Below are 21971 nucleotides of genomic sequence, written 5' to 3' on the forward strand. Positions count from 1 at the left end.
TTAATTTAGGGTGTATCTTAAGCTGTGCCAATCTTAACCTGTGCTTAACTAAATGGAAATAGCAATGATGCCTCAGAGAAGCTACTACGTTCTTCACACTAGTAAGCTTCCTGAGCAGGAACTCCACTCAGTAGTGAAACAGTAGCCGAACACAAAACAGATATGGAAAAACCCAAGTGAGCAACGAGTTTAATGTCCGAGTACCTGAACGGCAGGTTCAGCAGGCGCTGGCGCCGTCACGGCCCGGACGGGCTCCGGCGGGAAGCCCCGGCCCTGCTCTCTCCTCCCTCTCAGCACAGTTGGTGCAGGACTCACGGAGCGCCTCTTCCAATGGCAAATCAGTGCAAAGCACAACCACTACACTGCTGCTCGCATCCACTTTTACCTTCACAGGCAGTTTGCAGGGGCAGCACCACTTTTAGCACTGGGGAAAGCCTGGTCCAGAAGTTGCTCTAGACCTATAGAAGTTCTCTTGTCTCCAAGTAAGTAGGACAATTAAGGATATTTAGGGAAATATCCCTAACGGTAGGGATATTTCAGTTTTAAAGTATCTCTCTGGGAACTGACTGTGACAGAAAAGCTCAACACAGAACTCCTGCCTTCATGCTTCCAAAGATTTCCTGTGCCAATAAACTAAATTATCCCTTTTAGGGACAACTTGCATTTCTCTGGGCTCAACTTCCAATTAGCAGTCTCAAGTTCATCATTAGCTGCATTTTCATGTCCAAAACCTTAGATCATGCATGGAATGCGAGTAAAATACTATGGTAGGCCATGCAAAACCATTTCCATTAGTCTTCATTGTTGCACTAAATAAACTGGGTGACCAAAGCTCTCAGGTGAAATTCCACTCCCCCACCCCCCTGCTCTTTTACAGCTTAAATTTACTCATTGACATGAACAATTATTTTCAAACACCACATTCAGGACTTTAATCCTGGAGATCCGGATAAAATCGGCAGCACCTGAAGATCTGAAATCTTCTGCTACAAAAAACTCTCCTTCTTCCTTGTCACTTTGCATCATCCCTTGATGGCAGCAGGGTCCTGGGGGCAGTTCTTGAAGGCAATGATATGCTTGTCCTTAATTATGGAGTTGCAGCAATCCCACTGTCCCCACGGAAATCTTTTTTAAAACATATACGTTCTTTCAATTTCTTTTCATCTTAACAGCAAAATGGCCTGTGAATCCCACCTGCTCCCGCGTGCCTTGCGACTGCCTTTGCTTTGAGCGTGGCACTTGCCTCTGCTCGGGCTGAGCGTGCCGCTCTTTCTGCTGCTTCTTATGACTTCTTACAACCAAGTCTATCTATGACTTCTTACAACCATAAGCAATGGAACATTGGAGCAACAGCACAAAAAACTTTAAGGCAACATCTAATAAAATTCTCTGGTGCTTCCTGCACATTCTGGGGTCTGTCCCTCAAATCAATGCAGAGGTTTCTACAAAATCTATAGATAAAATCAGTGGTTCCAGATCAGGTCTGAAGCATGAACCCTTTGCCTTCCACAGGTTGCCTTAAATAAGCAGGCATCATATATGCAATATATGACATGCACATGGCTCAGTGTTTTTTTTGTGCTTGATTTTTCTTGTATTTGTGCTAAGAAATGGAAGCTGGAACTTAATTTTAAAACATGAGGTGTTGGGTGATTCTAGAATTAAACAACAAATCTGCCTAGGACTTCAATGCTATTCAATTATTATTCTCTTAACTACGTATGAACTTGATGATGCGAGAAAGATGAGAACCAAGTATTCACAAACTAAACTTGGCCATCTTAAGATATATATCAATAGTGAAGTTAGAGCAAGCACATGGGGAAATCTTTCACAGACATGCTGCTAGTTTTATGTTACCATCTACACATATCCTTTGCTCACTTACTTAACTTTTTAGTGCATTTATAATATAATTGTTGGAGTTTAAAGACGTCCACATGTCTATCTGAATTTCACGCTGCTACTCAAAAGGATATTTTAATCCAGTTACGAATTTCTACAAACACTATCCAAAGCATTTCTAATTTTACAAATCTAAGGCAATGTGAGAAGCCAAGTAACATCTCAAAAATTGAGCTAATTCTACCAATATACGAACAAAAGGCAGGACATTTTTCCAAATCCACTGGCATCAGCAGAAACACTTCAAGCACAATGAATTTCCTGGGAACAGCTTTGGATATATGTGGTATCAGAAAATGTTTTATTTTTCACATTACAGAAGCTTTAGAATTTATATTCACCCATACTGCTCGACAAAGCAGTATGTGCATTAGTATGGTTGCTCTGCATACTCTAAATATTTTTCTTTTGACTGTAGTTGACCAATTTTATTCCATTCTTCCACAGAAGACAAAATTTTACCATGTGTTTCTCTAAGACATTGTTTCCTTTACCATTTTTCTTGCTTGTTAAAAACATGCAATTCTGGGGGGACTGGGGTGCAAGGAGCTAGTGAAACCATCTACTATCGCATACGGAATTTGGAAGCACACTGCTGCACAAGTGAAAGACAAGACAATTTTGTGAACTTCAGAGCTTTGGGAACTCTACTTTTTGCAAAGTATCTTTCATTGCCCTCATTGCCAAGAGAAAGCAGGATTTCCTTCTCTCTGAAGAAGCGCAGTACAGGGGCATCGCTAGAGAAAGTCACACCAATACTTGGACCAGAGAAATGAAAAGCACCTTTGTAAAACACTGTGCAAAGCATGGAGCCAAGGTTGGCTGTGTTCTCCAGGATACGTGATCCAGGGTATGTGATATATGATACACGCACTGTACAAACAGAAGGGCAGACACCCTCCAAAACAGCCACTGTGGGGAGCAGGGAACGGGGCGGCACGCGCTCCTTGCTGTCGCTCCGCACCGCTTCCACCAAGGCTGGCTCCTCCTCACGTGGCGTGGCGGCCGACAGCCGGAGAGCTGCAGGCTCGTGCGCTGCGCCAACAGCCGCAGTCCCCGCTGCGCGGCGTCCCGAGCTCGGCTGCTCACCCGCCTCGGCTCCACCACGGCCCGCGGCAGCTGCTGGGATCTGTGGGATTTAGCTCGACCGGGAATGCCGGCCCCGGCTCCCGTGGCAGGGTCAGCGCACGGCAGGAGGACACGGCGTGTCCGCTCATGTCCGCCAGCACGTCACCAGGACATCGTCCTGCCGGGACAGCCAGGAAGCACGCGCGGGGCCGGGCGCGAGCGGGAAGTAGGATCCCTGAGTCCTCAGCAGCATTTCTGAAGCGCTGCTAGAGAGGCTCCCGGCGGGGGCCGCAGGGCGCCGTGCAGGCCGCTCTGCTCGGGCTTCCCCCTCTCCGCAGCGCCTTCAGAGGCAGAGTGGCGCGCGGGACCGAGCGGACACACAAGCCAAGGGGTGCATCAAAATTCATGGCTTTGGCCTCGCGACCTGTCGTGGCGGCGCGCGGCGCGGCCGGAGCGCGGCCGGAGCGCGGCCCGGGCAGATGCCGCATTGTGCGCGCCGAGGGGCCGAGGCAGCACATGGCGCCCGGCGCACAAGCGGCGCCTTTGTCTGGGCGGCTCCTGCCCGCCGGCTGCTGCCGCGGCGAGGCCGGCCCTAATCCCCACGTTTTAGCCAGCAGATTAAAACCAACCGCGCCAGATGTCCGCAAGGCTGTTTAACATACAGAGAGCTTTCCCTGAGAAAAAAAAAAAAAGTGAAAGCCGTTAATAACTTCTTCTTTATTTCCTCTGGAGAGGCCTTTTCCACACGCTTCTGGCTGGATAAAAGGGAGGTGCTGTAATGGATTTTAGGATGTGCTTTGATTTTTACTCCAGACTCTACTTCCCTCCATTCTGAGGCAAAGCAGAGCAAATTCTTCACCTGGCTAGGCTCAGAGAGGTACGACAAGGAAACTGCTGGCCAAGAAATCCTGCGATTTCAAAGACTGACAGGGCAGTTATCAGCAGAAAAAATATGCCCTGAAGCAAGTGAATATTCACACCAGAAGTCAAGATTCCTCTCAAAAAACACCGTGTGAAATATGAAAGTCTGCCCATCAGCAGATCAATAAGGGCAGAGTGTTTCCCCAGGAGGGAAACGGTGCTCGCGTGACGCTTGGCTCCGCCGCCGGCCCCGGAAACGCCGCTGCCGTCACGGGGACGGCTGCTCGCTCAGAAACACCAGTGCCGATAGAGGCGTTGTTCGCATCAAACGTGTCACCCGGTCGCCTCTCCTTCCAGCTCACCTAGGGAACCGCTAAACACTCGGCAGCACTTTCTCATCTGTTGCATTACTGATTTCCATTTGCAAACACCTCTAAAATTAATGTAAAGGATAAAAAGTCAGCAAACTGCTTTTAAAATATTCTTAGTAATTCTTTTTTTGCCATACTAAGAAAGTGCAAAGAATCTGCATCTCGATATTCACCTCTGAATTTCCGCAGCCAAAATCTTGCTTAATGCAATGGAAATTAAATCATATATTAATTAAATTATATATTTAGTTTCTAGTATTAAATTGCAAATCATTTCTGTATGTAAGGAAAATAATTTACCTAACCTTTGAAAAGAAGCTTTAAAGAAAAATACATTCCCTTGAGGTTTCAGTACTCGATTCATTTAATTCATGTACATCATCTGCTAACTTGGAAAATTTATGGCAGTAAGATAACGCTTTCTTTGATATCCTTCACCTATCAGTTTGCAATAGAAAAATACAACTTAAACATATTACTTATCTTCTTGTTATGCAGTTGGAAAAAATCCTCATTGTGGGGTCTGAAAATGAGAGCAACTATCTTATTAAATCACTGATATAAAGCTGTACTGTTAAAACATTTTTTTTTCATTTTGCATCTACTGCATACCTAAAATGCTATGAAAATAGTTAAGGTCATAAGATATAAGAACCCTCAAAGACATTGCTTTAGCTGTCTGATACAACACAAGTACACTGATATTACACAAGGATAGAGAGAACTTTTCACTGGGTTTTGAGTCCTTTCTGAGACACAGGCGTAGGCTCATACCGTGACGTTAAATCACAGTTGTGAGAACGCTCTATTCAATAAACTCTGTTCAAATCAGATGTATTTGTGACTGCAGATGTTCTTCCCACTTGCCAATAATGAATTAATTTCAAATCCCTTTAAAGCAGGGTGACACTTCTGGAATTCACATGAGACAGAAGGATAAGCGTGTTTTTGCTAATTATATCATCAGCATGGTGAACCATAACTGCAGTTACAAGCAGGGGATCTTGCTCTCTCCCCTGAAAATATATTCCATTAAGCTAATTAAGCTGCTCTGCTTCTCTTCTCCTTTGTTATCGCCACCCTTCTCATTGTATTCTTGGGTACCACACTGATGGTTCTGGATTTCAGTGTGCCAGAATGACTGAAGGACCCAAACACTTGCTTTAAATCTTCCAGCATTACATTCTCCTACTGAAAAGATGCAGGCAGGCACCACAGTGAGGATGATGCTATTTTCCTCCCAAGTCCAACTGGAGAGCCTCAAGCTACCCAAGAGGGAAAGCCAACTAAGCACAAATCTGCCCAAGAGACTCTCTCCAGTTCAAACCTTCTCTCATCACTACTTTTGCCCTTTGGGAGTTTGCACACTTCAAGAATTACAATTCTACACTCTACTTCTAAATTTCTTCAAGCACCAGTCTTGTGGGTGGGCTCCAAGATACATTTTACCAATTTTTCATGCCCATCCCTCTAAATGTGACCCTGCTCCCATGCTTTTATCTCTCTGACAACTTCACACAGGAAAACATGCAGCCCCTCTGATAGCATGAAATCGGAAACAAAAGCGACCGGGAACAAAAGGCTGCCGGAGGCAGGACACCATCCAGGGCCCGGCCGACTGTGGGCACAAACAGATGTTCCTGGGACCTGACTCCTGAGAAAGCTGAAAGGAAGAGCTTGTAAAAGAAATGGGCCTTAAAAACAATGTATTGAGGAGTTTTAAATAAAGGCGAAGGGAAAGCAATATGGCTTTCAAGGATAAATCTCAGTGAAGAAAACCACCCTGGCACCGGCATTTCAATGGCGCATTTTTCTTTTCTCAGTGAACTCCATGGTGCGTTTTGAAATGTACAAATTGCTCAAGTCTCCATTTAGTTCACACGTCTGCTGTAACCACCACAAGGGTGTACAACACATATACTTTTAGTTTCTTTTAACTAATAACCACTGCTTATGGGAACGCTCAGTGAAGCCCTGAAGTATGAGCTAATACCATTATTTTTAAAGCTGCTTAAAGCTTGACAAAAAAAAAAAAAAAAAGCAGTACGCTGAAGGAATCCTGATTGGAAACATCTCAGATGAGCTGCTGGAACAAACTGTGCCCAAGCTCCTTCTCTTTTCATGTGCGCCGTTTCAGGCCCCAAAAGGGCCGCGTAAAGGATCTGCGCGGCAGGCGCTATGGAGACTCGGGCGCCGGACCGCGCTCACAAAAGCCCGTACGCACCATTTACAAACAGAACAAAGTGCAGAATCACTTCTCCCGCTGCAGTTTCTGCTTTTGTGATTAAAACTCTCTTCCTCTTTCTTGGAGAGTCTGCCATCCAAAAGGGTTTGTGCCATGCTCCAATGCACAAAATACATGTATTCATTACAGGAAAAGAAAAAACCCTAGAAAATTTGGCACAAAGGAGGGTGCATAGCTTAAGTCCTGTTTAGGATAGCCCCCACTTGAACTCTGCACATTTGCATAAATTTTTACCGACTGCTTGTCTCCATCAAAAATATGGCAAATAACCAAAATAAACTATTCGCCAGCTATTTGTGTCAGATGCAGATTTAGCTCAGAATGATTAGCATCTACAAGGTTTATATGTAAAGAAATAAAGTAGCGGTACCTTTACCAGAATGGAAATTTGTAGAAATTTCTTAAGAAACCTATCAGCATTATCCTGATTCAGAGACCGTTCCCCAAAATAGCTAGAGCTGCTTCACACTCTTCATGCAATGAGCATACTCTACTGCTGCCTTCCAAGCACAGAGCATAAATACACATAAAACACTTTTGCTATTTCTGAATCATCATTTTCAGCTTTAGAATATATATGCAAAACCAGATATAATTGTTTGTCCTACTTCTGAAATGGAAAACAGGTTAGAGACGGTAAAATATCGATCCTGCTGTAAATCTCTGGAAGCGCTGAGCAATGAGCACAGCTACGGCGCGGGAATGAAACTCAGCACCTGCTAAAATTGCACGAACAAAATACGGGGGTGAAAAATAGCTCTTGCTGGCTTATTCAATGCCATTTACAAGTGAGGTAATACTTGTAAGTGTTGTGTCTGACATGTCTTTAACACCCAGTGGAAAGGAATTATCCTGCTTACACAAAGAATACTTAAATTCATTATTTAGAATTTTCAACTATGTTAAAATATTTGAGTGGGAAAAATCAAAACAGACCAGGGTTTAACATGTTTTTTAAAAGCTATTTTTCCTGGATTCATGTTAATAATTTACTATGCAGTACTGAACTACCTGCAAGGCTTGATTTCACAGCCGTATCAGCGCAGAAAGCAGCACGTCCTGGGCTAACCATAACACGTCCTGTGTCCTGAGAGATGTCCCTTGGCTTCTTGGAATATCCTCACTGCGCAGGAAATTCACCTCCTGGCTCCAAGGGATTTTAAAATTACCATTACAGAACCACATGGACGCAGCAAACAGGGTTGCTCTGCTTGAATACTGCGACATTGCAGGTTTCAACACATTTTTGGTTTCAGTTCTGGAGAAACTACCAAAGACAGGAACGCTCCAAGTCAACAGTGACGGTCCTTGTGCACCCTTCTCTATCTCCCCCGTGCATACTCACGGTTGAAAAAATCTGCTCTGCGAGTTGATGGCTGAAAACCTGCATAGAAAACGTAGAGATCCCATTTTGTTTCAATGCTGAAGGCTTTTTCAAACAGAAGTGCTGACAGCCGGGATGAGCTCGGGCTACCTGTGTGACACCAGACAACTTCCTGCAGCTTCTACAGGGCCCAGCTACGGCAGAATTATGGCCTTAATTTTGTCTATTCCTGTTTTTATTGTTTTTCATTGTTTCTTAGAGTTATTCTGCTGTCAATATTTGAAGAAGAGAATCTGGTGTTGGTATTGATTTCCTAAAGGCTTTGAATCACTGTCTTCATAATGCATATATTTTAAGGCAAGTGTATGCAAAAGGTGGAAGTGAAGCTGCTTATTACATTAAATCAATACAAAACACCCAACTGGCAATTATGATCTGGAATGCATTTTATATAATGTAAAACACGTGGTGAACAGAAAAGGAAAACAATTTTCCATCCCACCTTGGCGGCCTTCAGCTCAAATGTCATGTGCAGCTGGACCTCTGGTTTGCTTCACTTCAGCTGTTGTCACTCTTAGGAGTTGACCACAGGGCTGACTTTACACTAAAGTTAATAAACGTGGAGATGTACAATGCCACCTGTCCTAATCAACAATAGCACCATGCGGCTAAACTGCATTTGGGCAAAAATATATCAATATATCAACTATAATACCTTTTAATCTTCAGGGAAATGCCAGAGCTATCTCAATATGGATAATCTAGAAATCGCACTGCACGAGCAGAGCGGTTCCCATGCAGACCTAATGCTTGCCATCTCTTGCCAGCCGCTCTGGGCCGTGGTGATGCGAGAGGCAGGCAGGAGGCTTGCGGCAGCAACGGAGACGCGGCTGCCTGATCAGCTAACAGTGTGCACAGAACACCCAGCAAAGGCAAAAGCCAGCACAAGGCAGAAGAAAGGTCCCAATGACTCCCCCGTTGTGTCTACTCAGGTACTTCATGCTGTGTTCCAGAGGAAGACACCAAAAATGAACACAAAAATCTTAAAGGATTTTATTGGCACACTCTTTACTCATTAAAGGGGAAAAAAAATCTATTATATGATTGTTGAGAATAACATCAGACTGTATAGGTCAAAAATTGACTGACATCACTCTGGACGAGCATTATTGAGACACACAAAGAAGCTGTTGTGCCTTTAAGCTTATGGTACATTGCAATGCACTAAATGAAAAGCCACTATTATGAGGAGATGTTTATGTCAGTATCTGAAACAAATCTTCTTTTTACTAGAATAATACTGTCTTAAATTGTTAACTGTTGATCAGATAAACAACATGTGATAAAGATCCTATAATCTCTTTTCATAAAATGCGTTTTAACCCATTAATAGCTTTACATATTAAATTGTTATGCAGCTCAATATTATTGAGCTGCAGGAAAGTTTATAACAGTTCTAAATCATATCCTATCAGAGCTCTTACGGAAGCAGTAATGCGAAAACACAGGATTAGATTTTCAACGGCCAAGAGATCAGATACTAAAATTTTCGCAAGAGATGATGTGTCAGTCGCCACCAGGAACTCGAGTCCCCCCCGTTCCCGTTCTCCCCCAAGGACGCCAATCTGTAGGGCTTTGTGCAAGGAGCAGCTAGCTGGGCTGCCACAGTCAGACTGCAGATCTAGGAGACTGGGAACCTCTGCGGCGCGGCATGGCCAAAGCAAGGCGATGCTGGTGAGGAATGCGCAAAACGGGTTTTCTTGGTGGTCTCTCCTCTGCTAGGCAGGACGATCAGGAAGCAGGAGGAAGGTCCCACCACCACTCCACCCTTCCACTCATAACACTACTCATGTCCTCTCCTAAGCCTCAGAGTGAATAAGTTTGAAGTAAAACAATTTACTACCTGCTGACTGCCTTCAAGGGAAAAGACCATACCAGCCACATTTGTGAAGCTGGCACAACGTGATCCCACAGTGCACTCAATACCTGCACCTCGGCCTTTAACCACTTCACAGCACAGATCTCAGGAAGAATCACGTTCAGGAAAACCCATATTCTCCTCTGCAAGGGGTAATTTCATAACTTTCTGACAAGTAAATATGTAACTGTGGAAATGCCTAATTTAAAATGTGTATTTTGTAATTCTTATGTAAGTCTAAGTGGGATAGAACCCAAACTGGATTTACAGAGTGGTAATTACATGTTCAAAACCAAAAATGCATTAAAGAAAGGGGACAGATGGCACAGACAGGCAGGGGAATGAGGGCTACGATGTCTACTGAGGTTAGTGGGAGCATCCCTGCAGAGTTAGTGGAATTTGGCTCAATCACTAAGTCTAAGTACAGTTAAATTTAGTCTGGGAAGAGATTTTGTTCTGATAAGCATTTTTTTTTAAACCCAAACTAGAGGATTTCTTTGACTACAGACTAAGTATTTTATTTACTCTTTTCTCAAGCCTTTAAGTGTGTTCCCATGAAGCATTACTAATATCTTCTTCTATTTAAGGCAACTTGACCTGGAAAGTGAGAATGCATCAAGTGAGAACGCTTGTGGTAACCTCAAGAGTAAGGCCACGGAGATGGCCACGTGCAGATAAAAGCAGCATCTGTTTGTAATGCGCTGCCTAGGTCTGACAGGGTCCTGGGGGCGTTAGCCATGGCTAAAGCAGCAGTGCCCGATCCGCCGAGCGGCGCCGCCACAAGCGCCCTGTAGACGCGAAGCTCTTCTGCGCGCGGCGAAGCCGAGGCGAGCTCTGAGCCTCCAGCTGCGTGCAGCAAAGCCAAGCGGCCCGTGGGATGCAGCGAGGCCGCAAAGCCGCGGCCTCACGATGGATCCGGAGCGATGCCCCATCCGTGGGGACTGCTGCTCCCGAGGCGGCTGCTGCAGCCCCTCGAGCCCCAGCGCGGGGAGGCGGCAGCTCTCCTCGGCGCAGCGAGCGCGCCAGCCTCATAAAGAAATGGCCCCTATGAAACATTAGGGAGGTTTTGACCTGTCACTGCCCAGCAGTTCAGATAAAGCATCCCAGCTGCAAGGGAAACAAGCGATCGAGCTCAGGATCACACGCCGAGTGATTTAAGGTACCAGGAAAGTGGTATCTTTGCAGAAAGGTACTTGCTGCATGCCTCATACAAATGTCCTACCATTAAGAAGCTTTATATATGTTCAATGCTGCAATTTGTCCCTTCTCCATAAGCACTACTCCATTTATTACTATTCAGAGGTAAAGAAGTGCCGCTGTAATCTTACTTGTTCCCACTATCCTATTAATACTTCCTCCCCCTAAAACTAATGGTGCGTCCAAATCCAAACACTATCTTTGTTTCACAAACTATTGATCTTGTTGCAGTTTTCACTTGCACTTTTTTTCCCACTCTTGAGAATAGCATGTTTTGTTCTATACCATAAATAGATGCAAATACTAGTACATAATTATCCATAGGTGTCAACATTTAGGACAAAAGCAATAAATACAACTTTACAAAGAATGAATTTTTGGGGGGTGCATCTAACTTCTCTGAAATTACATATTTTTGGTTAAAGAAGAAAATGTTGAAGACATCTCTCTGGATGATATTTTGCCTCAGCTGAGGGCATCAAGTTTCATACTAGATCTAAGCACTGAAATGTTTTAGGTAACTATTTGTTACACAGTCTGGCTATGCATTATAATTCTCCATTTAATTGCTCAAATCACACCTGCATTTATAAAGATGGCAGTTTTAGGAATATACAGTCAATGTTTTTACACTTACATATGTATTTTTTCTAGCTACAGTCCCTGCAATACGATGAGCACCCTCGCCCTGACTGAACGCAGCCACCGGCTGCCAAGGCGCCTGCAGCTGAGTGCCCAGCTCGACACGTCTCGCGCTCCGATGGAGACCTCGGGCACCGTGCAAAGGTTTGGCAAACAAATCTCAGGTCTAGATCTTGATTAGCAAGTCATTGAGCAGACATCAACTTGCAGCCTTTTTAGACAGACAGGAAGGTTGCACCTGCAAAGTCTGCAGTGAATACTTGGGCTCCAGCACTGGCACCTTGCTAAGGACAAGCTGCCATCAAGACAATTTTACCATGTGCATTTGAATGAACTCCAGGTCTTGGCCTCTCCACGAGCCAACCTGAGCTAAGCTGCGCTCTGCAGGACTTGTGTCAGGAGCTCCGCTCCCTGTGCTAGCAGGCAGCTCAAGCCATGGCGGAAAATGCACCATGGCCAGGACCTTCCTTTGGCCGGCTCCGCCTCGCCGCTCACTCCAGGACACGTGAGCATGGATGAACCGGGAGCCATCCTGAGGACGCCCGCTCCCCGAAGGGAGCTGTGGGTCTGCAAGTGCCACGGAGGCGCCCCAAGAGGCGCTCGGTGGGCAGCGCTGTCAGGGAGGTGATGGATGGCAGGGGTGTCCTGGTGTCCCGGTGTCCCGCGAGGCGCCGGGCGCTGCTGGTGCCGCTGGCCGCAGCTGGGAGCCCACACGCCGCGAGCGCCGCCGCGCTGCCCTGTGCGGGTGGCAGCACTAATTAGTTTAATGACGCTCAGCCCTACCAGAAAGCGGGAGGTAATTGCATTTAATTTGTGTACGTTTTAATTACGGCCCCAGCGGTGCCACATTTGGTGAGCGCGGCATCCTCTGGTCCGCCCTGTCCCCATGTCAATCTGCATGCGCAGCGGGAGGAGCTGCAGAGCCCCGCAGGGAACGGGTCCCTTTCAGTCCTCGCAGCGCGTCCAGCAGCCGCGGCCTCCTCTCCCCCAGCCGCAGATTAAGAGCAGGTTTGGGAGCCCCCGCGGCCTGCGGCTTCCCCCTCCCCTCCCCGGTGGAACTGGGGACAATTGCATCATTTAATTTACTATTGCAACGAGGATATGGCTCATTGGCCCCTCGTTGTTTTGAAGATGGATTTAATTAACCTCCAGTGAATCTTGCCAATAAGTGCGGCAGGGCTGCGTGGAAGTGGAGATGTCAGAAAAGCCGAGGAGGAGCGACGGGCGCTTCGCTCCGCTCCGCACCACGTCCGCACTCTGCTGCCCGCCCCTGCCGGCCGCGCAGGCAGGCCCAGGGCGCCCGCAGAGAGGCAGGTAATTGAATAATTCCTGCTAGCCACATATATCTTTAATGCAGAAGCCATTTACGGTCACTGGAAAATAAATAATTGCAATTAACCACACTGTTAAGTAAATATACAGTCCCTTGGGGAAGTGATCTGCATGCTTTTATAAGTCTTGCTACAATATGAAACTCATCACGATGTCTATGAGAATAATTTATAATGAACATTTAGCAGGTGCCTCAGATGGGTTGCTACGATTTACCTTCATTAATAAAACTGTCCTTATTAGACCTGCAGTTTTATGCATTTTAATTGAATAAACCTTTATTACATTTTCATTTTACACCTGACTTTGTTTCCAGCATGTCCTACAGTCCATTTAGCTTGTAATAGAGGTTTAAATCCTTATGAGACAAAGTTATTTACAACAACCCACTTGAGAAGGTAAAACCAGCACAGCATCTCAAGCACATTTCCAGCAGGCATGAAAGCATCATCTTAAGCTGTAAGTTATTAAGAATAACTTACACCCTCACATGCAGACTTATCTCAAGCATAAAGTGATGCCTCTTTTCTTTTGTAAGGATGGTTTAATACCACTCAACTGGAGGGAGTCGACAGCCCTACGACAGCGTGAACTGCCCGCCACCAGGAAGCACCGTGACTGAAGAACACGGGAAAGAAAGAAACACTCCTTTTGCAGGCCTCTCCTGCACCACGCACCACGCTCTACGAGGAGCTCCTCTTAACTATTCAAAGATTTAACAGGACACAGCAGGTTGGGAGGGTAGAGGCAAGGTTTAGTCCAGCTTTCCCTCATTCGCTACTTTTGCAGGAAAGGCTCTGCCTGGGGCAGCATTTGTGTTCTGCAACATCCTGCCCTGCCGCGGGATAAAAGCTACAGGGTGATCCTGACTTGTCTCTTTGCTGCAGTCAGCAAACACCAAAAGACACCTGTCTTGCCTCAGAAATACACAAAAGGGATTTTTCTGTTTGCATGTGAGACAGGTTTTGAGCAATTTAAGAGTATAGCTATAACGGAGTATGAAATGGCACTTTTGTTGATCTTTAAAAGGATGCATAAAACACAGCTTCAGCTCTTGCAGAAGAGGAGAGATGAAACAAAAGATTAGATATAAAACATGGCTAGAGCCTAGAGTAATTATAGAAAGGGGTTTCCCAGTTATTGCCAATTTTCACTATATCTGTTTTGACTCTCCCAACTATATTCAATAACTCATGGATATAGAGTAACAAAGCTGAGATCAGCATCAAAAAATGCACAAAACTTCTCAAAATGTGTATTTATTGCTATGTATATATTCAACATCTGCTCTGCTGTCACACAACAGACTATGAAACAGCTGCAGGAGATGGGTTTCAAACAACAGGCTCCGCAGAAATAAGCTAGAAAAATGCCCATAAGAACCTGCCCCTGGGTGAGATTTTGGAGGAAATGGGGGTGTCTGGCAGAGGGATGCAGGTGGAGCAGAAGAATATCAAAAACAAGACAGGGGGTGCAGGCAGGAGAGCAGGAACATCTGCATGGGGATGACATCTAGAGTGACTTCCACAGGAGATGAGGGAGGACGAACGGGCAACTTCTCGGAATTACTAAGTACAAGATGTGAGTGAAAAATCAGGCCCCAAATGCCCTGGATACTCCCCTTGTTAGGTAAAAAGAGAGAAAGGAGAATTTTTATGGTATCTCTAAGGAATTTATGCAGAAAAGGGAGCGAAAGCAAACACAATGAATCACAAGGAGTTTTCGATCTCTCTCGGTTATATTTTAAATTTATAACACTATGGGGATCTCTGATGCAAATATTATACTGATTGGACAAAGAACTGCAATTACTGTAGTCATCAGGACATGGATTTCCGCCTCACTAATGTAGCCTGGGATAAGAACATGTTATTTTTCAAGTAGTTTAAGAAGCAACTTTATAACTCTAACTAGAATATAAAAGAATTATAAAGAAAGTCAAGGAAAGTCCTTTGTGATCAGCTAACACTTTATTTCATGTTTCCTTCTACTCAGCCCTGGTGAGGCCGCATCTGGAGTATTGTGTCCAGTTCTGGGCTCCACAGGACAAGAGGGATGTGGAGCTGCTGGAGAGAGTCCAGCGCAGGGCCACAAGGATGATCAGGGGCCTGGAACATCCTCCCTATGAGGAGAGGCTGAGGGAGCTGGGCCTGTTCAGCCTGGAGAAGAGAAGGCTGAGAGGGGATCTAATCAGTGTCTAGAAGTACCTCAAGGGAGGCCGTGAGGAGGATGGGGCGGCCTCTTTTCAGTGGTGGCCACCGACAGAACTAGAGAAAACGGCCACAAACTGAAACACCAAAAGTTCCACAGGAACTTAAGGAAAAATTTCTTGACAGTGAGGGTGCCAGAGCCCTGGAACAGGCTGCCCAGAGAGGTTGTGGAGTCTCCTTCTCTGGAGATCTTCAAACCCGCTTGGACGCAGTCCTGTGCCACGTGCTCTAGGTGACCCTGCGTATGCAGGGGGTTGGACTGGATGACCTCGAGAGGTCCCTTCCAACCTTGAGCATTCTACGATTCTATGATTCTATGTTACCATGCTGAAATGGTTTTAGAGAACTCAAGTAGCACAATCCCCACTTTACCTATTTTCCAATGGAAACCACCTGCACTTGTGGTCTCAACTATTTAACCAAAGTACCAGATTATTTCAAATCATTAAAACAGTTCATGTTTGTAAAGGAATAATCAATAAATTTGTAGCTATGCAAATTGTAAAATGCTTAAACACTACGCATCATCATGTGGATTTGCTAAAGAAAACTGAGTCATGGCTGTGCGAAATATGACACATACAAGTTTGCTTTCTGAAGATATTCTTAAAATAGTTTGTATTAAAGAGACCTACATTCCAAGGATATAAAAAATGACCTAAAATACTTCAGTGCTTCCAGAGATACTTGAAACAAATGCAATTTAAGATACTTCTTCTGATTTGAATAAGATTGAATTCGGCTACTTAGAAATGAAAAGTTGCTTATCATTTTTTGAACCAAAGCTATTTGCTCGAGTGAGAGGTGTCTCCCGGAAGGAGGCCCATGCTGGACACAGCGCAGCAGAAGCTGGTTGAGCTCCACAGCCTCCTGAAGCCTTGCTGGCACAAGGACACTTGACAAGGAGATATGATGCCACGACCGTCTGAAACAGTCTTTTCCAAAATGGAAAAACAGATTGTGCCAAGACTGTGTGATCAAATGAAAATTATGGGATGTGTTACAGTATAGCACTCCTGACTATTACCCCAACATAACACCTTTTACTGAGGGAAAGCTGAAAATAGTGCTATTTCTGGAAGCAAGTGGTGATTATGGTTCACTCTGAAAGAAGATATTTTGCAATTAATGTGACTTTCCCTTAAAGATTAAGGCTTGCAAAATGGACTTCATACAGTTGAGCTGCAATTTGTGGAAACTAGAAAGTACATAATTATCCCTCTTTCTCTCCTTGGAAATACAAAGAACTTTTAGAGCCTTCGGAATTAGAAATCTCAACGAGAATCCCAGAATCCCAGAAGGGTTGAGGTTGGCAGGGAGCTCTAGGGATCACCCAGTCCAAGCCCTGCTCCAGCAGGGACACCCAGAGCACGGGGCACCCGGGCGCATCCCGGCGGGTTGGAGATCTCCAGAGCAGGAGCCTCCCCAGCCTCTCTGGGCAGCCTGTGCCAGGGCTCGGGCACCCTCACACCCAGGAAGTTCTTCCTCACACGGACATGGAGCTGCCTGGGGTGCAGCCTGTGCCCGTTACCCCTGTCCTGCCACCGGCCACCACCGAGCAGAGCCCGGCCCCGTCCTCCCTGCACTCTCCCCTCAGGTACTTGAGCACGTTGCTCAGATCCCCTCTCAATCTTCTCTTCTTCAGGTTAAACAGGCCTAGCTGCTCTGGAATTAAAACCAGAAACAAGTTTTAATTCCAGAACAGTTGAAATAATGATCTAGCTTAATGAGCTGGGTTTATGTAGCAAACTCGACGAATCAGACTAGAGAGGTTTACTGATCGGGACCTTAGTGGATCGCTAATTCCATAAAAATAGGGAAGCAAGAGGCATTCTGGCAGATCCGTGCAGACGCTGCCGCGGCCGCTCATAGTCGTGCTGGGTGCAGCCCCATCTGCTGCCAGAAGCTTTAATAGAGATTCGAGGATCCTACTTTTATTATTAAGCTGATGGACAACTAGTCTTGTTTAATTCCAGAACCTCCAAATACCCTATTGCACATCTTGAGGAATAAAATGTTAGCCCTTAACCATTTCTAAACTTCTAGCCAAATTTTCAGCTTCAATCTATAACTTATACCTCACTGCTGCTGCGGATTTCTTTAAAGTGAAACCTCCATCAGATCTCTTCCTAACTCAGTTTTAGAAGATAATTTTGCAGAAAAACTGTCATTATTACATGCTTAGTGACATACTACTATAAATTTGAAATATATTTCTGATATTCTTAAGGACCGCAATGACCTATTGGTAATATGTTTAAAAAATAGAGAAAAACTTCTGGAAAAATTACAAGAGAAAAATCACCAACACACAAGAAATCACAAATTCATGTTTCTATTAAACACTGTGAAAATACATGTGTTAGAATCACTGCAGACAAAATGCTGAAAACGAGAACTCACAGTCAAACAGATGTAAGAGGTTAGTAATTTTATATACACTATAAACATACAACAAGCTGCGGGGAGAGGTGCTGGAGACATCTGCAAGCAGTGGACACCTCATGATGGGGCCGGATCTCTCCCAAAACATGCAGTGAAACTTTAAAAAGTAAAAGGGCTGGGACAGCCATGATTAAGGGAGTAATGAGCTAGGTGCTCACCGACATGATCTGAGCAGTGACACCAACGAACAGGAAGCCAGTGGCTCTGGTGACCGACTAGGGGTGACACAGCAGCGAGTGCCGTTTCTGGAGTATTGTGTCCAGTTCTGGAGTATTGTGTCCAGTTCTGGAGTATTGTGTCCAGTTTCTGGAGTATTGTGTCCAGTTCTGGGCCCCACAGTACAAGAGGGATGTGGAGCTGCTGGAGAGAGTCCAGCGCAGGGCCACAAGGATGATCAGGGGCCTGGAACATCTGCCCTATGAGGAGAGGCTGAGGGAGCTGGGCCTGTTCAGCCTGGAGAAGAGAAGGCTGAGAGGGGATCTAATCAGTGTATATAAATACCTCAAGGGAGGGAGTGCAGAGGACGGTCATGGTCTCTTTTCAGTGGTGGCCACTGATAGGACTAGAGGAAATGGCCGGAAACTGAAACATCAAAAATTCCATAGGAACTTAAGGAAAAATTTCTTAACAGTGAGGGTGACAGAGCACTGGAACAGGCTGCCCAGAGAGGTTGTGGAGTCTCCTTCTCTGGAGATCTTCAAAACCCGCTTGGACGCAGTCCTGTGCCACGTGCTCTAGGTGACCCTGCGTATGCAGGGGGGTTGGACTAGATGATCTCTAGAGGTCCCTTCCAACCCTAAGCATTCTATGATTCTATGATTCTATGATTCTATCCCGCGCTCTGCTGCAGGGAGGCAGCGAAGGGCTCCCCAGGGCTACGGCTACGGGACAAAACCTGGAGACTTGCTGTCACTGCCATACTCAGCCTCTCCAGCAAACGTTAGGCAGCACCTCTGCTTCCTTGTGCTAAGGCGGGAGGTGCCTCTCTGCACAGCGTAACGCCAAGCTCCAAGCTGGGCTCAAGCCATGATTCACATCCACTATCCAACAAGTGAACCTCCTTCCTCAGCATTTGCTAGGCTCATTGTGCCACCTGCATCCTAGCTCTTTCTTGATGTTTGTATCACCAGACAACACACTTGCTAATGCACATATGGATCTCAGAGTCACCAGGAGCCTTCACCTGCTTTATTGATCTCCCCTGGGTTACTCCAACAACAGTAAAGCAGATTTTCCTAGCAAGATAATCAATACGACTTTAGATTAAAGTTCCCACAAAATGCTTAACAAATTATATATTAATGATTTATTGTCTATTAATTATGATTTAATAAGGGCAATTGGCATCTGATTTAGCATACTGCACTCCAGTGTCCGGATTCAGCATCTGAAACTGATCTCAGCTTTTTTCTTTCAAAGACTTGGCTAAGAAATCCTTTATAAATACACTTCAGCCTTTGCTTTTGCTTTGGGAAAGTCTATGTTTCCACAACACATCTATTGCTTGTACCATCTTACAGCATTCAAGGTTTTGCAGCACCTTTTGGCCCCAAGAGAGAATTCGAAAGGTCAACAGGAAAAGCAGATATAAATTCAGTAGTACATATGACGATGACAGCTCAATGGATAAATCTCTAAATTTCTAGGATTTCAGATCCCACTAGACAATCGAATGGATGTTTAATATCGGCCAGCAATGTGCATAGTCACACATGCGAAATGCCAGCAGGGATGAGGACATATTCTGGAGCCTCAGGTCCACCCAAGAGCACAGACCATCACTTCTATTTGCTCTGACCATTACAGAAGCAAATAACTGGTAGTTTTTGTCTCCTGCTCTGCCAGTGCCCATAGCACACGTCACGTCACCTTACTCCTTGTGCGCTTTGGCAAAACGTCACACCTGCAAAGTGCCCTTTACTAAACAGTTTATAAAGTGATTTGGGTTGGGATCTTCACAGAAGAAAGACACTAACACAACCAAACCATTAGGTCCTGTCTGGGATAATTTCCCTAAGAGTTTGTAAGGTCCACTACCCTCCCAAATTTTACTTTAAAACATGATCCATCTCCTAAGAGCCTCGACTTTATCCCTAAAACACAGTGCTATACACGTAATACTGATTCACTTAAGAATGTCGAGGTGTTATGATGCTGTCGGGAATGGAGTGCACTGTCACCTCTGCATGGTGGACTGCATGGGACAAGCATTTCTTCAGTCTTCTGGGTTTTCTAAAATACTAGTTTATGAAACGTATCAAATGCAAAAGACCATAAAAATGTGCTTAACACAACTTCAGCTGCGCATACATAAACTCCAAGTGAAAATATCTAGACTAACTATAATCAGATTAATTAATGATATAATTAGTTTCTCATTACATGACCACGTAGCTGGGTCAACTTCTGGTTAATGTGCTATGCTATTTGTAAAATAGAGCAACAGAGCAGACTGTACATATGATGCATTATTCCAGTACTTTTTCCCTTTGTGCATTCACACACTTTCTCTAGGAAAATGGGGAAAATGAGTTTGATTCATCTTCAAATCACAGCTTTTACCTAACCTTGCGTGCTCGTGTGTAACAACAGTAGCTGGTGTTGGCAAACTGCTCCAAAGCTGAGAAGCACTGTCGGTATCCCAGTCACCTGCACTCCTACTACCTGCCACGCAACTCACACAGCATGTATTATTTACTGTTAATGAGATTGTTTCATTAAGAGCTAATCACTTTGAAAGTTATCGACACAAATGTAGCAATCTTAATTAAAGAAATCAGTAATAAAGAAAGCATTCTCTGCAGATTCAGTTCTGCAAACCGCTAGGCCGGTAGAAAGTCCAGAAAATAACTTGTAATGCTCTGCACCAACACGGGTGGAAAAGTTAATTCTGTCGGCACTCGGACAGGAGCATTCTCAGCAGGGCTCTTGCAGTCCACTATAGCATCTATAGGAGGGGAGTCCAGCCTGTGACACACCGGCTGCTTGCTTCTTGCAGTTTGATTTACAAAAGAAAAACTCTGGGTCTGGAAGATACATGCCCATCCTCAAGGACAGCAAAGAGACACTACAGCATCACTGAGAATTAAAGAGGGAAAACCGAGAGATTAAATTGGTTTTCTGCCCTGGATATTATTTCTGACCCCATGTTACCTGGAGCAGAATGCTAGCAGTAAAGTCAAGGTAATCTCAACTCATGATGGAAAGGGTTTACTCTATTCCCTTTGGCTTTATACAGATGTTCCACAGCAAAATACTAATGTCACAAAGGTCTGCACAAATCTCTGCTGTTTTTATTTTTAAAGCATGGAACTCTGTCACAGAAATTTAGGAATTTTTTCCTTTTTTTCACTGATTACAGATGCGAACCAACATGCACTCGGTTTACAAACAAAAGACGGCGAGATCCTCTGTGAGCTATAAGCAAACAACGAGAATCATGAGCACAGTAGGCAGAGACTCTTCCAGGACAGTAATTAGTCCTTAGTGCAGAAAAATGAAAACCATTTCTCTCTTTTCTTACAAAAATGACCTACTTTATTACAATGAAGGCATAAGCATCGATATTGTCATCAGGCACCCACCCATCTGGGGTGGATGGAGACAGTAAGCTGCGAGATCCTCTCCACCTCATCTACCAAGGCTTGCTTTATTGCTTCAGCAGATTTCCAACACAGAAATACTCACTTACCAGTCGGACATCCTGTTGAAAGTATTGTTACCCAGGTTCAATATCAAGATTAGTCTGTTAAGTCACTTCTAATTTCTTCACAGGAAAAATATTTAAGAAATAAAAACTGTTTGGCAGAGAGAAGAACTGAGAAAAGTTAAGTCCTACCTACCTCTACTACTGCTTTGGCATCCAGTCTGAAGTTGAAATCTCCGAAGACAAAATATGAAACTTTCTCAAACCGCTGATCTATGATTCTGAAGGGAAAAAAAAAAAGTCACTCAGCTTTGCATATATGCAAACATACACATGCACACACCTCTTACATCACTTTAGAGGTAACTTACGTATACTCCGCAAAACATTTTATTTTTAGGAACAATCTCGGAAGTAACTGGGACAATCAAAAGTACCAGCTTATTTTGGAAGCATCTTCTTGATAAACTAACCATGTGTTTGGGCTGTGCTTCCTTGCTCAGGCAACTCCATGTTCAGCACAAGTTAAATAGCACATTCAGTTACCCCTGGCCCTGGAAGACCTGGCCCCTGGTGAGGTCTGGTTCTCTGAAAGATAACCCCTTTTTGGGGAAATCAATGTTTGTTGAGACTGTAGCCAACTCCTAAGCTGGGCTTTCTGGACACAGAACCGAGACTGACTCTCTTCTCCCTGCTCTCTTCCTACTAAAGAGGAGAGTGAAGCATTACTATTTATCTTGCAAATCTTCTGTTATTAAAAATATCATTATATTCTTAGTCTATCTATCGTTAATAACAATTCCTTGG

General features: G+C 44.7%; 1 protein-coding gene across 2 annotated transcripts in view; it reads right to left on the bottom strand.

Annotated features, from left to right (window-relative positions):
- Positions 1–21971, bottom strand: part of INPP5A (inositol polyphosphate-5-phosphatase A) — a 173548-nt gene that overhangs the window by 33278 nt on the left and 118299 nt on the right. For both annotated transcript variants that reach the window (XM_088520021.1, XM_088520022.1), the window contains exon 9: positions 21361–21445. In XM_088520021.1, the coding sequence (XP_088376147.1) occupies positions 21361–21445 (85 nt within the window). The remainder of the gene's footprint in view (positions 1–21360; positions 21446–21971) is intronic.

The sequence above is a fragment of the Tinamus guttatus genome, unplaced genomic scaffold (genome assembly GCF_059628265.1).
Source record: "Tinamus guttatus ecotype Peru unplaced genomic scaffold, ASM5962826v1 Tinamus_guttatus_pri_ptg000079l, whole genome shotgun sequence".
In the NCBI taxonomy this organism is placed as follows: Eukaryota; Metazoa; Chordata; class Aves; order Tinamiformes; family Tinamidae; genus Tinamus; species Tinamus guttatus.